This window comes from Cricetulus griseus, chromosome 3 (assembly GCF_003668045.3).
Source record: "Cricetulus griseus strain 17A/GY chromosome 3, alternate assembly CriGri-PICRH-1.0, whole genome shotgun sequence".
NCBI lineage: Eukaryota > Metazoa > Chordata > Mammalia > Rodentia > Cricetidae > Cricetulus > Cricetulus griseus.
The window spans coordinates 274,404,623-274,420,667 of NC_048596.1; the positions used below are offsets into that span (position 1 = coordinate 274,404,623).

The following is a 16,045-nucleotide window of genomic DNA, read 5'->3' on the forward strand; positions in this document are numbered from 1 at the left end:
TGTTCTGGGAATAGCCAGCTGCATCCTGTCACCTACTCACAATTCTCGCACCAAGTTGGGGGGGAGGGCAGAAATACTGCCAGCCCTCTGTACACACGGGCTTTACCTCTGCCAATTGTGCAACTGTTGATAGAAAGATTTAAAGTTCCATCTGTACTGATCATACAGGGGCATTTTAAAAAATCAGTATTCCTTATGCATGGAACACAGTAACTGGCTTTTACATTCTATTAGGTGTATGTCACCTGGAGATCACACACTGTCATTTTGTAGGAGAGACTTGAGTATCTGAAGATTTGAGCGTCCACGGGTGTCCAGGAGCCCATCAGCAACATACTGAGGGGCACTTACCTCCATTCTGAAATTCCACAGACCTTGACTGGCGTGTGCTGGGGAGGGAGGGGGTGGAAATGACTCCCGTCATTGTTATGCCTACACGTGTGGAAAATTCCGCGAGAAAACGCTGAAGCCTGAGGTAAAATTTGAGAGCCTGCCACCCCGGGGTGCTTTCTCAGCTGTGACGTTCTAGGGCCCTGGGGAAGTGCCTTTGCACTCAGACCAAGGCATCTACCACAGCACGAGCGCGCAGGGCACAGGAGGCCTGGAAGCCCACCAGGACTGTTTGGTTCTTCAAGAGTCTCCCCATTAACTAGTTTCCTTGTTTGCAAGTCCTCGCACAAGCACAAAGAGGGCACGCCCCCGGCGCTCCGTTCACAGTTTATTCTGGTCCCCCTACCACTACGGGTGGCCTAGCTGGCCCGCTAGGAGCACTGCTCCCGGAGCCCACCGATCAGGTCGTGCACTGTCTTGTTGAGGATGCCTCCATGCACACCTCGTCTGCCCATGAGAACCAGGAGCGCCCGCGGCGTGTGGCCCACGCAGATTGCACGCCCGTCCAGTCCCTTGGTGCGTGCATCCAGTACACCGTCGCCCTCGGCCAGCAGGTAGTCACGGATGACGCAGCAGCGGCGACCCGCCACGCTCAGGCCGGTCTGCAGAAAGGTGTGGCGGTCTGGCCCGGTGAGCACGCCCACCTCCTGCGGGGAGATGGCCGCCAGCAGACCCCCGGGCCGCGACGCCCACACGCAGCGATTGTCCGAGTGGCCCACGATGGCCACATCGTCGATGCGCTGGTCCCGCAGCACCGCACTGATGTAGCCCTTCCAGTCACCCATCCTCCGCTCAGAGCTCAGAGTCCGCCCCTGCACCTCGCGATCGCGCCGCTCGACCGGGTGGCCCTCAGCACTGAGAGCCAGGAACCCCTGCTCTCCCCCGTGAAGTTCGCAGGGCAGGGCGGGCTGTGACGTGGGGCCAACGTCACAGAACGTCCCTCTAGGTGGAGAACGTGAGGGTGGTGCAGGTGCGGGGAGCGCGGTTCTAAAAGCAGCTCGTGGGAGGCTGAGGAGGCGGCGCGGCGCTAAGAAAGCACCCACTGCTCTCACAGAGGGCCTCGGTTGGCATACAATGCCAGGCAGGTGGGTCTCTGTGAGCTTGCAGTCAGCCCCGTCTACAAAGCGAGTCCCAGGACAGCCAGGGCTACACGGAGAAACCCCGTCGAAAACAAACAACAAACAAATCAGAAGAGGACTGGTATAAGAGCACGAGCTTCTCCACAGAGGACCAGAGTTCAGCTCCCAGCGCGAGGTAAAGCAGCTCACTCTCCTCCTCTAGTGTCCTTGGGCACCTGTACTCACATCCACAAGCACACACAAGCGCCTAACTAAAAATCTTGATTCTCTGTGAGTTTGGGGTCAGCCTGGTCTACAAGGCTTGGACAGTCAAGGCTGTTACACAGAGAAACCCTGGCTCAAACGCCCGCCCCCCCACACAAATCTTTTTCAATCTTTTAAAAATGGCTCAGAAGGTAAGGGTGCTGCTTTGCCCTGTAAGCCTGGGGGCCTGAGCTTCACCCCTGGAGCCCACAGAAAGGCAGAAGGAGAAACCAACTCCACAAAGCTGTCCCCGAACCCACACATCACTGACACACTTACAAACACATTGCACACACACAAACCACAAAATTTTTATTAATTTTAAAAATTCAGACATTGTGGTACACACTTAATCCCAGGACTCAGGAGGCAGAGGCAAGTGGATCTCTGTAAATTCAAGGCTAGCCTATTCTACATAGCAAATCCCAGGCCAGCCAAGAGCTACATAGTAAGATACTGTATCCAAAGGGGGGGGGATAAAAAAAAAGATGTGTGCAGCTCAGTCAGTTGAGTGAAGTTGACAGAGTGCCTGACTATTATACACAGTTTGGAGATTGATCCCCCAGCACCACATAAACCCCGTGTGAGTGCAAGCCTACAATCTCTGCTTCAGGAAAACAAGCGTCTCAATAAATAAATGGCTTTTTTTTTTTTTTTTTCGAGACAGGGTTTCTCTGTGGCTTTGGAGCATATCCTGGAACTAGCTCTTGTAGACCAGGCTGGTCTTGAACTCACAGAGATCCGCCTGCCTCTGCCTCCCGAGTGCTGGGATTTAAAGGCGTGTGTCACCAACACCCAGCAATAAATGGCATTTTTAAGAGCAAGAGAGGTGCTAGTCTAGACAGTCAGACCTCTAGCTAGTGCACTAGTTAGATGGTTTCCTTACAGAGTCACAGTTTCCCAGAAGGTTTACAGATGGCTGGCTCCCACCCCAGTGTTCCATTTAATAGCATGGAAGGTAGTCTCAGATGTTCCTTGCCAGTAGCTTGCACCCCCATGCCAGGCTCAAAGTTCAAAAAACGAAAACAAACAAACCCCCAAACACCCTTTCTTAATGGTGCTGGAATCTAACCCAGGTCCTCACACAGGCTCAGCTACCACTACCCGCACCCCAAGTCCAATCTGGAACAGTCCTTACTATGGTTTTCAACTTTCACTGCATATGGAATCCCATGAAGAATTTTAAAACCATGCCACTACTGCCTTCTCCCTGGGGACTCCAGTGAATTGCTCTCAGGTGGACTTGAGCACTTGTTCCAAAATCTCCCCCAGGGGACCCAGAAGTGTAGTCCAGTCTGAGACCCTGTTACTGTGAGTTCTGGGGGCCAATCTGCAAGGGCCACCTTGCACAGTGATTGACACAAGGTAAGGCCAAGAAAACATGGTGGCCTGAATAAGCGCTCTGAGATGTGGCCAACTGCCTTGTCCAGGCAGTGAGGGAGTTGGTGCACCTTTTTTTCTCACTTGGCATTTCAAGAGGGAATTCTAAGGAACGAACATTTTGAAAGCACTTTATTGAGTTTCTGTGCCCCTGATACCTGGGCACTATCTTCACTGTGGCCATCACGCCATAGTCACCCTCACACTCCAGGGAGCACAGTGAGGGGAAGACTAACCCTCATTAGTTATGAAGCAGTATGCTCCTGGATCCAAGCCAGGTAATTGGCTACGTCAGTGTAGACTCCTGGCTTGTTGCGGTCACCACAGCCGGAGCCCCAGCTGATGATACCTCGCAGGGTGAGACGGTGCTCTTCAGCTCCTTCTTCACACACAAGAGGACCCCCAGAGTCACCCTGAAAGGGGGGGGGACAAGCAGCTCGTTGCTTTTGGCCTGTGGTTGACAGGGAGAGGCAAAGCACCAACCAGGACCCCCGGGCTGACCTGGCAGGCGTCGGTGCCTCCTTCCAGGAAGCCAGCGCAAAGCATTCCAGGCAGGATGGCGTCCCCGTGCACGTCAGCGCTGGAGCAGCGCTCCTGGGAGATGAAGGGTACCTGCGCCTCCTGCAGGAAGCTGGCGTATTCCTCCGCCCCTGCAAATCCAGGGACCTGAGCTTGCTGTGTGGGCCAGGCTCCTGGGCAATTCCACACCTACTCTGACTTGGTTTCCTCAGAGCAAGACTGAGTGTTAGGGACCTGCCAATAACAATTTCACAGGCAAGAAAACTGAGGCCCAGAGAGAAGATGGGATTTGAATGAACAGGAAAACATCTCTTACCCTCTCCAAGCAATGTCTTAGAACCTGGCTCCCAAAATAGTTGTCCCCATTGCTCTAGCATGGGGACAAAGTCCTAGTTAAGCCTTTGTAACTTGGAACCCAGAGAGAACCAAGAAAAAGTTCGATTTTCTCTGTAATCCTGTGCTGGGTCACTTTTTATTCAACTTGACATCTGACCCTCCTTCAGATTGGCCTGTGGAAATGTCTGTGGAGCATTTTCTTGATTAATGACTGATGTGAGAGAGCCCAGCCTCTCACATCACCACCTCGCCCAGGGTGGGAGGTGACACCCCTGAACAGGTCTGGGTTGTATAAGAAAGCAACATGAGCTGGGCACTCAGACGTAGAGGCAGGAGGGTCTCTGTGATTTCGAGGCCAGCCTGGTCTACAGAGTGAGTGCCAGGACAACCAAAGCTACTGAGAAACCCTGTCTTGAAAAACAAAACCCAAAAGGAGAAGGAGGAGGAGGAGGAGGAGGAGGAGGAGGAGGAGGAGGAGGAGGAAAAGTTGTTTTGTTTGGGGTGTGGCTCAGAAGTTCAGAGTACTTGCTGCTTGCTCTTGCGGTGGGCCTTGGTTCAATTCCCAGGACCCACATGGTGGCTCACAACCTTTACTCCAGATCTAGCTTTCCCTATACCAGGCATATACACACGCTGCAATGTATAGATACAGGCAGTTACACACGAGCATAAAATAAAAATAAATGAATTTTTTAAAAGAAAGCTGAGCAGCCAGGTGGTGGCTCATGCCTTTAATCCCAGCACTCAGGAGGCAGAGGCAGGTGGATCTCTGTGAGTTCGAGGCCAGCCTGGTCTACAGAGCTAGTTCCAGGACAGCCAGGGTTACACAAAGAAACCCTGTCCTGAAAAACCAAACAACAAAAAGGAAAGCTGAGCAAGCCTCGGCGAGCAAGGCAGCAAGGACAGTTCCTTCCGGCTCTCTCTCTCTACTTCAGTTCCTGCCTGCAAATTCTTGTCTCGGGTCTCCCACACACACACACACACACCCCTGGTGGACTGAAACCTTGTAGGCAGCAAAGCCTTTCCTGCCTAAGCTGATTTTGGATAAACCCTAAGGGATTTGGGAACCTCGACAGCGAATTCTAGACTCTGGAAATGTGCTACAGAGACAGGGCCCTGCACGTTTTTACAAAACTGTAAAGTGAACCGTGTTCCCCAGGCTCATCCGAGGCTACCAAAAGTGCACGCTCAGATAGCCAAAAGTATCTAACCGGCTCCCAACAGTTGTGCCTACCCTCGAACTGGTGACCCCAGCCGGCCACCTCGCAGAGCACTGTCTCCGAGGGTGGGGCTGCCCCGCTGGGTAAGCACACAGGCTGGATGTGAGGCGAGGGGATCGCGCAGCTGTTGTTTTCGCTTTCCTGCAGGCGCAGCAGAGCTACCGCGAGAGGGAAGGGTTAGGCGGCGACCTGGGTGGGGCCCCAGCCCTCCCCATCCTTTCTTTGTGTCCCTGCAGGGTCACCCCACCCAGGTCGTGCTGGTAGGTGACGGAGGAGTAGCCCTCGTGAAGGCGGTAGGAGCGCACGGCCAGCGTCTGGCACCGCTCGCAGCTCTGGTTATGGCGGTCTTGACCGAGCACCACCGTCAGCTCCTCGGGCGCCGGCCTGCGGTCGGGGAGGGGGAGACGGCGTCCTCAGGCCGGCTGCAGACGTTCTGGGGCCCGCCCTGTTCTCCAAGACCCAAGGGGAGCTCGAGAAGGGCGGCGGGGCGGGGCGGGGGGGGGGGTGCGGGTCCGGTGGAGCAGCCCCGGGGTCCCCAGGGCGGCGCTTGCCGGTTCTGCAGGCAGTGGGCGGCGGTCAGCACCCAGCAGGGGCCGATGAGGCTGCCCGCGCAGAAGTTGTCGCCCCAGTATAGCGCGGCGATGTACGGGTGCGACCCGGGAAGGGCCACTAGTCCGCCCACCACGCGGCTGAGCGGGGACAGCCGCTTGCGGAACCGCTGGCCGCAGCTCACCGGGCCGGTCCTGGCCAGAGGGGTGTGATGCTCAGGCGAGGCTGTGGAAGGAGAGATGGGCTGAGGCCAGGGACATCCCCCCCTCCCCCGGGCTGCCCGGAACAAGCAGGGCCCACGTCCCCGGTTCTGGGACCCTCTCCTCCGCCTAACCCCCTAGCGCCGGGGACGTGGGCTGAGGCCTCTGCAGCGTGGAAGGCCGGGGCGCCGGCAGGTCCTGACGCCCAAGGGGAACTCGAGGAGTTAGCGTTGCCTGGGTTGGGGTCTGGCACTGCTCTAGGTCGCAATAGTCCCAGCTCAGCCTGTCGCCGCTCCAGACGAAGCACCATGGACGCGTGTCATTATCCGGGTTTCTAAAATCTCAAGAGGGAGCACCGTTGGAGCAAGGGGACCCCCCCCCCCCGAGGGCCCTACGGGACAGCACGTTGACCTGCCCGGCCCCTTCCCGAGCGCGAACCGGCAGAATGCATGGTGGCCCAGGCCCCAGCTTAGCGCTTGTTTCTTAGTCATGTTCCGGTAGGTGGCCTCCGTGGACCACTGCTGACATGGCGCACCCGATAAAGCGGTTCCAGCCTTGCCCCGATAGCTGAGTCCCCTGCCATCGTAGCAGGTCGCCTTAGTGTCTAGGGAGAGAAGGGACTCTCTGTTGGTTCCCTCTCGTTCACTCTTCCAATCTCCCTCACCCACCTCCCCAAGCTCGTTCCCACTTGGGGCCCCACTCACCTAAGTTGCAGTAAGGTCCGGTGTAGCCCGCAGGGCAATGGCACAGCTGGTGGCCCTCCACCTGGAAGCAGCTGCCCCCGTTGAAGCATATGTCAGCACTGCAGGCTGGGGGAAGGTGCAAGCTGAACCATCCCTGGGTGTGCCATGCCACCCAGCCTCCTGCCCAGGACTTCTAACTTTTGCCCTCCTCCCCACAGTCACCACACACCCACTTACCCTGGATGGCCAGCGGCTTGCAGTGAGCCTCAGGGGGCTTGCACTGGCACCGGGCCACACCTTCTGGCCCAGTTCTAAACCACATCTCATTCTCGTGGAAGAACTGGAGAAGCTGAGGCTCGAAGCACTTCTCTGGGGACAAAAGGAGGCCAGTGGGACCATGCCAATCTCCCAGGGCCTCAGGGACTCTCGATGGCAGGCAGCTGCCCTTACCTCTCTGACAGTGCTTCCCAGTGAGGTGTTCTGGGCAGAGACAGTGTGGGCCACTGGGGGTGTTCACACATGTCCCTCCTTTGTGGCAGGGGTTGTGTTTGCTGCAGTGGTCTGACACATAGACACCAGAAGGAAGCACAGGGAGCTGAGTGACACAGGAAGGGACCAACACCCCACCTGGACCGTCTTGTCATAGGGCCTACAGAACCCCAAATTTCCAGTCCTTGAGATTGTAATATGGTGATCTCTTTCCCCAAAGTTCTTCCTCTGACCTTTGAAAGGGTGCTGTAGGAGAAGGGGGTGGCTGGGCCCAGAATCCCAAGTGTCTGGGATCTGATGTAGTAGGTGGGTGGGGACAGGGAAGAACAGGGAGGCAGCCTTGGGCCATGGGAGGCTCGCAGTACCTTTCACTTTCTTGGGCTCCGAGCAGTATCCCCACTGCTGGTCCTGGTCAAAGTTGGGAGTGATAGCACACCTGTGGAGACAAATGAGGCTTCCCTGCGTTGCCTGAAGGCTGGCTCATCCTCCTTACCACACAGGCACTCTCACACACACAAATAACACAGCCTTTTGCCCAAACACAATTCTTAGTCAGAACACAGATAGGCAGAATCCGTCTTACCTAGGCCCCTCCTCCAACCCCCATTAGGAATTCTTACCAGGGCCGGGAGCCTGGCCTGCCCTTGTGGATGCATTTGTGGTACAGACGACGGTGGTACTGAAAGGGGAAGTGGCAGAGCTTCCCATGGGCCGTGAGAACTGTGGGAATAATACGGTATTCCTGAGGCCCCGCACCATGGCCTGCTGCCCAAGCTCTGCCTCATGGAGCCTGCTTGGGAAAAGGAGAGTCCTGCATTCAAGACTACATACTGCTTAGGGGGTTGTCTTCCAGAGACAGACAGCTGGGATAGATTTCTGATGCCAACACTTACAAGCTCCGTGACCTTGGTAAAGTCTGAAACAAACTAAGTGCTTGTCACAAAGTTGCCACTTAATAAATATTTAGGCCATTAAAGCAGGGTTTTTTTTTTTTTTTTTGATCATTAGTAAAATGGCAACAGTAATAGGACTATCAATCCTCTTTATCCACTGGCTTTGCTTTTGCAAATCTGCCTGCTTTGTAAAAAGTTATTTGTAGCCGGCATTGGTGGTGCACTCCTTTAATCCCAGCACTGGGGAAGCAGAGGCAGGCGGATCTCTGTGAGTTCGAGGCCAGGCTGGTCTCCAGAGTGAGTGCCAGGATATGCTCCAAAGCTACACAAAGAAACCCTGTCTCGAAAAACCAAAAAAAAAAAAAAAAAAAAAAGTTATTTGTAACCCCCAAACCAATATTTGTGATTCCGGTTAAGGGTATAGGTCAGCAGGAGAGGATTTGCCTAACATGCAAGACATCACAAGGAAAAACAAAAACCAAACTTCCAAACACTCACAGTGCCTTCATGATCTTAATAAGATTGTGTGGATCAGAAAAAAACAGGCACACACACCCAGCTGAGGTCTAACAAGGTAGCGCTCTGCCCTCTTTCAGGTCTTATATTGGAAACAAGTATTTTTCTGATATCTATTTAGCACAGTATTTTCCATCTTCCTTTTTTTTTCTTTCAGCTTTTTTTTTTAAAAAACAGGATTCCTCTATGTAGCCCTGGCTATCCTGGAACTTGCTCTGTAGTCTAGGCTGGTCTCAAACTCAGAGATCCACCTGCCTCTGTCTCCCAAGCCCTGGGATTAAAGGTGTGGGCCTCATCCCCTGTTAAAGTATGGCTGCCTTCATTCCTTCCTTCCTTCCTTCCTTCCTTTCCTCCCTCCCTCCCTCCTCCTCCCTTTCTTTTTTGAGACAGGTTGCTCTCCATAGCTCTGACTGTCCAGGGGCTCACTACATAGACCAGACTTGGCCTCAAATTCACAGAAATCTGCAGTTTTCACTTCTCGTGGGAGAACCGTTCATTAGAAATTATCCCAAGCAGCCAGTCCCTGCTGGCACAGGACTGTGATACCAACTACTCAGGAGGCTGAGGCCGAATGGTGGCAAGTTTAAGGTCTGCCTGGACTTTGAGTTACTCAAAAGAGTGAGTTTAAAGCAGCCCGGAAAATTTAGGGAAACTGTCTCAAATCAAAATAAAAGAGGTCAAGGGTCCCTGGAAGATGACTCAGTGGGTAAAAGTCTTAGCTACACAAGCCCAACACACCCAGTTTGTTCTCCAGAGCCTACAAAAGCAGCCAGATGCAGTGACATGCGCTTGTAATCCTGGTACCCTACAGCGAGATGGGAGGTGGATGCAGGAGAGTTGCTGGAAACGCAAAAGCCAGTGAGCCCAGAACACACAGCACAGCAGTAGAAATGAGAGACCTCCATGTCAACAGGTGAAGGCAAGAACCCAACTCTTGAATTTTGCCCTCTGACTTAAACACACACACACACACACACACACACACACACACACACACACACACACACACACACACACACACACACACACACACCACACACCACACACACACACACACACACACACACACACACACACACACACACACACACACACACACACACACACACACACACACACACACACACACACACACACACACACACACACATATAAAATAATTTGCTCTTTTGAGGCAGGGTTTCTTTGTGTAGTCCTGGCCAGGCTGGCCTCAAACTCAAGAGAGCTCCTTCTGCCTCTGCCTCCTGAGTGCTGGGATTGAAGGTGTGCACCATCATGCCCAGCCCACTTTTCTTCTTTTTTGTTTTTTTAAAAGCGCATTAGGGCTTTAGCTCAGTGGCCAAGCATTTTCCTAGCAGTGACCCCAGTACTTCAAGGAGAAAGAGGGGAAGAGCTGTTCTGTGCTCATGCTGAAGTGTTCTATCTAGGGTTCCCACCTGCAAGAACACAGGACTCTGCTGTGCACCGTATGGAGAAGATGTGTCAGAGTCGCCTTGTTCAGGCAGCAGCAATAGTGCTATTTGCCATGAGGTCAGCAGTAAGGGTTCAACAACATGCACATGGAATAAGATGTCTTTAAACAGAATCGCATATGAAAGAAGGTTGCACATTAATAATTGATAAAAATCTCAAAGCCAGAGGCCCACAGGAACCTAACAGAATTTGTGAATTTGATGTTCAGGTATATAGAGTATAACTAATCATAGGAAGTAAGGTATGGGGAATGTGGGGGGTTGGAGGGAGAAAAGGGAAAGGGGAAATTTTGTGATTACATCTCAAGAAGAGTGGTGGCGCACGCCTTTGATCCCAGCACTTGGGAGGCAGAGGCAGGCGGATCTCTGTGAGTTCAAGACCAGCCTGGTCTACAAGACCAGGACAGCCTCCAAAGCCACAGAGAAACCCTGTCTCGAAACCTTCTCCCACCCCCCCAAAAAAAAAAAAAGAAAAAGAAAAAAAGGAGGAGGAGGAACTGTCTACTTCAGAGGAGTGGTGTGACAGTGACAATCAATGCTGGGAACACTGAGCCCAGTACTTAGGATGTGCTGAAGAAACTTATGCTGAGATTTTGTTTTTAGTGGAATTGAGCAACAAGGGGATTAAAAGGAAGGAGCCTAGACCTTTAGGCCAGGGGACCACTGAAAGGACAGAAGCTTAGTGTGGAAAGGCTGGAGGGTCACACTGTGTTGGACATCGCTGTGAAGTATCACACTGCAAGCCTTAGCTTGGCCTCACCAGACATAGCTCACCATGGTAGGGTTCCGTGTTCACAAGCCCTATGGCAGGACTGATGAGGAGGATACCCTTCACCTAAGTGGAGGGTACTAAGAGTTAAGAATTTTTTCTTTCCATGGTGCTGCAGACCAAAGCCAGAGCTGTGTGTATGTTGGGCTTCAGCCCTAAGCTAACAGCTAAGGTTGTAAAGGCATTTTGCCTCTGGGTGGACTGCTTTACAAGGATCAGCAACTCATTTCTCCTTCGCACCAACCCTGAGGGACTCGCTGTTACCAATCTAGTTTTACAGACAGGGGAAGTAAACTCACAAGTGAGAAAACAACGGTTGGAGACCCTGGGGTATTTGTGATGTTAGACAAGTCTGATGTGAGTCCCATCGCCCATTGAGGGCCTGAGCTCCATCTGTTATGACTGATGACCTCCAGATGTGTTGAAAGCGGGGGAGATGGGAAGCTAAGGAAGACTGATGAGAGCTCACTCAGGCACCAACCTCCCACTGCCGAGACTTGGACACAGGCATCCGGTAAAGCCCAAGCCCTGGCCTCCAGGCACAGGACCTGCTATCATCTGGATCTGTAGGCACTCAGGCCTGGTGTCATCTGAACAGCTGTGCTCAGGACCCAGAGGCCGGAGGCTGCATGGAGACTACAAAGATTAGAGCACACTCATCTCCACCAGACGGTAAATTAGGAAGAAGAGCAACTCACTTACCCACCGTAGGCTCATCAGCTCCGTGCTTGAATTCCTTGGGGCCTTTCCATGGTGGAGCCTACAAGGGAGAGAAGGCAGGAAAGTCAGAGTTTTCTTGATCCTATGCTAGGCCCCAACCTCCTTCCAGCTCCCCAAAGTACATGATTTCCTTACAAAACTTGGCCTCCTCCCTCTTCCCATTGTCTCCCCGACCCACAAACGTAGCCTGTCAGTGTGGGCTGCTTTCTCCCTTGTTTGGGCCTGCTGGGCTGGCTGTACCTTCCTCCACACAAGTCTCCCAGTCATCCAGTCATCTGGACTAGCAGGTGACAGGCAGGACAAAGCTGGGACAGGGACCCCTTAGTGCCATCCTGGTCCAACCCTGGTGCCACAGTCCTCACCGGAAGTGTCAAATCCAGGCTCACCAGTAGGGACCCCAGGAGCAGCAGAGCCCTCATGGCGTCTGTCGATGGTCCCACTGCCTGCCCAGGAGTGCAGATCAATAGGTCTGGGCAAAGTTCGCTGAAGCCTGGGAAGATTGGTCAAGCTCCCTGCTGGGCCTGAGGGGCATGAGCTTCATGGAAACCCCAGCAGAACGGTGACAATGAGGTAGCAACCTTGTGACAGGGGAGTTGGCTGGTGGGAGTAGAATGGTGAAGAGCAGGGTCCCTGGCCTCCCCTCTCCTGAGCACAGGGCGTTGATCTCACTAGGAAGTGCTCCAGGTCCTGTGGACTGAGAGGTAAGGGTGATTGAAGAAGCCTCCTACTGCAGAATCTTAGTCTATCAGGAAGCATGGTTGTTTTCTTCTGCTGATTACCACACATTGAGTACCCTAAAACAATGCCCCTTAAAGCCACGTTCATGGCTGCAAAGACCCACAGGTAAACACTTGGTACAGCAGGGTTAAAGTTGCTCAGACTGCCAAGAAGCTGAGGTTCAGGCTGAGCTCTCCTCTGCAGGGGGTCCCCTCAGAGATCACCTCAGGCAAAGGACCATCTGTCGTTGGTGGTGCACACACCTTTAATCCCAACACTCTGGAGGCAGAGGCAGGCAGATCTCTGTGAGTTGGAGGCCATCCTGATCTACAGAGCAAGTTCCAGGACAGCCTCCAAAGCCACACAGAGAAACCCTGTCTCAAAAAAACAAACAAACAATAAATAAATTTAACCCTTATCACCCTTAACATCTGGAGGTCTAATTTTGCTTTACAGTTCTCTTAAACACAAAGATGTAAAACTTTTGAATGTAAAGTTAACCACCAGCATAACGTTATCCACCACAAAAGCAATACTGAGCCATACAGTGGAAATGACCAAAGTTAAATGTAGTGAGACATACACACACACACACACGCACACGCACACGCACACGCACACACACACACACACACACACACACACACACACACCACACACGCACACACACACACACACACACAGAGAGAGAGAGAGAGAGAGAGAGAGAGAGAGAGAGAGAGTGGAGAGACACCACACACACAGACACACACACCTGCACCTGTAGCGCTGACCATGCCCATCTGGGTGTGGTCACAGGTTTGGACAAAACCAAGAGTAGGATTAGGTCTGGGGTCAGGACCTATGCTTGCTCTCTTGGTTCCGGTCGGGTCACAGAGAACAGCTTGGGTGGATCCTTGGAGCAAGAACTTGTGGAGGTCATCTATTTCTTGTGTAAATGCCTTCTCCCTGAATAAAATTATATTAACTGTATTGATCCTCGTCTGGTGAATCTTGATCCACGAGTCCTCAGTTAAAGCTTGTGGTTTTTGGGTTGCCAGAGCACAGACAGACCTTGGTCCTCAGACCAGACTCGTATGACCACCTCCTCCTGGGGGCGGGCCACTTCTCAAGGGAAGAGGAACAGGTTTGCACCATAGAGGGTGTGGTTCATTATTTTGTTCTTGAGACAGAGACTTGATGTGTATCCTAGGATAGCCTGACCTTGCAACTACCCTGCCTCCACCTCCCAAGTGTGGGATTACAGAAGTAATTACACCCATCCAAGAGGGCTTTACTTGTAGGGAAGGGAAGGAAGGGATTCAATATGCATAAACCAGGGCTGGAGAGATGGCTCAGAGGTTAAGAGCACTGACTGAGTTCAATTCCCAGCAACCACATGGTGGCTCACAACCATCTACAATGAGATCTGGTGCCCTCTTCGGGTGTGCAGATATACATGGAAGCAGAATGTTGTATACATAATAAATAAATAAAATCTTTAAAAAAAAGAATATGCATAAACTTAAGTTCAGCAAGTCAAAGAGGGACTTTGGGGAATACAGGGTTCCGTGTGGGAAGTAAGGGTTGGATCATGAGGTCCATGTGTACGGTAAAAGATTGGAGTCCACTTCCGGGTTTGAAAACTCACCTAACCACAGCTACTGCTGAACTCAAAAACCCAGCAATCACTGAGGTTGAAATCCCACTAATTTCCTCCTTGGGTTTGCCTTGAAATCCCACCTATCCCCACTTGGAAATCTCTACCCTGGAAAACTCTGTCCCCAAGAAACCTTATAAAAGCCTTCCTCCTGCTCAGTTCCCTGATGGTTCTCACCCCAGCAGAGGCAGTCGCCCTCCTGCATCTCTCCCTGTAAATCTCTTGCATGGGGTTTGTTGTGAAGTGTGGCTCTGGGATTCCTTGGCTCCTGACTACTGGGATACCTTTCCCTCCAGAGCTGTAACACATATACCATGGGCCAGCAATGGATGCTTCTGGGCTTTTGGAAACCTACCATCTGTTGTGTCCACACATGTGCACACACACTACCACCAAGGGAAAGTACAAATTAATACGTTAACACAAGAGGCCTAGGGTGAGCTGGGCATGATGGTACTGTGAGAGCCAAAGTAACATTTTAACTTGTAATTACTATGCCTTAGAGACCCATGAAATAAAAATGCCTCTGATCTGTAAGTCCCTTGCCCAAGGACAGATAGTTCCTGAAATGTTGGAGGTTGTGGTTTATGGGAGATAATAAGCCACATGTTTTCACTCCCCTAAACAAGCTTGCCCCTGATTGGACCTGATAGGAGATGCAATAAATTATAGGTTTTCTTTTTAAGCACTTGCCATTCTTGATTCTGGACAAATTCCAGGAACCTGGTATGGGCCTGGCCAAAGTCTATCCACCTGACCAGTATTTAATTAAAACTTGCTTCAAATTTGGCTTTAAACTGTGGTAGTACTCTTATTATCAATCAGTAGGATTAATGTTTTCTGGAGGCCCCAGCGTGATTCAGACAACCCATGCAAATTCTAAAGCTGGACCTTCACTCTGGTTCTTTGGGGCTGAGGGGCCACTTCAGGAGGCCTGTGACTTGAGCTATCCCAAGGCTCCAAGGCTGCCTTCAGTTCACAGACTATTGGAGTGAACTGCCGTTCTAAGGAATGCAGGAAGGATCTCTACAGAGGCCTCCTAGTGAGTCATAGTCTGGTCTGTTTTGTGGAATCCCTATCTGGAATATGGGGGATTCAATGGGACCCCAATATTCCCTCATCCAAGGCATATAGTGAGATGTTGACCACCTATCTGGTTCTGGTTGGAAAGTTTTATTTCCTATTTGTCTTGTTGTAAAGTTTGTCTTCCTGTTTCTCTTGAGAGTTATGTCTCCCTGTTTAGTTGGAAAAGTTTTGTCTGTGTTTTCTGGTGTGTTCATAAGTTTTGTTGCAAGCATGGAGCTTAGACAGATATTTTTGATGTTTCTGTGAGCCAGCTGCCAGTGACCACATGGCTGCATTTATGACCAGGGCTCAGAATTTATCTTTGAGCTCCCTGGTCACTGGATTCAAGTTGGCAGAAGTTTGGATGTCTTTTCTGGGTATATAACATCAAATTTGTTTTATGCGATCCTATTTTATTTGAAAGATGGCTCTAAAATTTGTTTATCCAAGCATATTTAAAAGTTTTCTGTATGTCCTGTGTCAGTCTGAGCCACCTGATACAGTGACAGAAAGCATAACAGCCAAAATAAATAAACTTGGTTCACGTGAACATTCTGTACCTTGAGATTTATAAGTTTATTTTATTGGGTATGGTTAAAAATCTGTAAAATCTGAAAAGAAAAAAAAACTTAAAACTAGTAACACTATGAGTTGATAGGCAAAAATCTATGCATGGGTAATTTTAAAGAAACCTTGCAGCATGATTCCATTTTGGATTGCCACCGTCTTTAGGCAATCACATGACTGGAAGCCATACTTGCTAGAGTTGGAGAGGGCAGATGTCATGTGACTTTACCATCTCTGGGAAGCCAGATGCCAGCCATCTTTTGCTGGGTTGGAGAAGACAGATGTCATGTGACTTCACTGCCATTGTGAGTAAAGGTGACCATGTAAAGTGGGCCTACCAAGAGGCAGCAACAGGTAGGTCTTCACATTATTTTGGATTATGGTGATTTTTGTATGATAATTCCTGTCCTGTCTTGAAAATAAGATTTATGAAAGATAGGATTTAAAAACAATGTTGTTTAATAAGGTATTAAAACTACACCTCCAAGCTTATATATATGCAAGAATGCACCTTGTGCTGGCAGCTAAAGTTTGTAATTTAAGACTCGCCAGGTGATAATGGTTTTAAAGACATGAAGAGATCATGGGGAACAGCTGAG

At 51.2% G+C, this 16,045-nt stretch overlaps 2 protein-coding genes across 3 annotated transcripts; both read right to left on the reverse strand.

Annotated features, from left to right (window-relative positions):
- Positions 1-761: 761 nt before the first annotated feature.
- Pfn3 (profilin 3) lies at positions 762-1,175 on the reverse strand. The gene has a single exon (XM_035442378.1). The coding sequence runs from the start codon at positions 1,173-1,175 to the stop codon at positions 762-764; it is 414 nt and encodes a 137-aa protein (XP_035298269.1).
- Positions 1,176-3,258: 2,083 nt separating this feature from the next.
- F12 (coagulation factor XII) lies at positions 3,259-12,142 on the reverse strand. 2 transcript variants are annotated; one of them, XM_035441544.1, is made up of 14 exons: positions 11,821-12,142; positions 11,441-11,498; positions 7,709-7,808; positions 7,454-7,524; positions 7,050-7,160; positions 6,837-6,968; positions 6,621-6,725; positions 6,355-6,520; positions 6,061-6,250; positions 5,719-5,930; positions 5,415-5,551; positions 5,182-5,325; positions 3,594-3,742; positions 3,259-3,505 (listed from the first exon to the last, which is right to left on the reverse strand). In XM_035441544.1, exons 1-14 carry the CDS (start codon positions 11,875-11,877, stop codon positions 3,338-3,340), a joined length of 1,800 nt encoding a protein of 599 aa, XP_035297435.1. In that variant the 5' UTR covers positions 11,878-12,142; the 3' UTR covers positions 3,259-3,337. The 2 variants fall into 2 exon arrangements, with proteins under 2 accessions (XP_035297435.1, XP_027265597.1); XM_027409796.2 differs by having other exon boundaries at positions 5,719-5,941; positions 6,051-6,250.
- Positions 12,143-16,045: the final 3,903 nt, after the last annotated feature.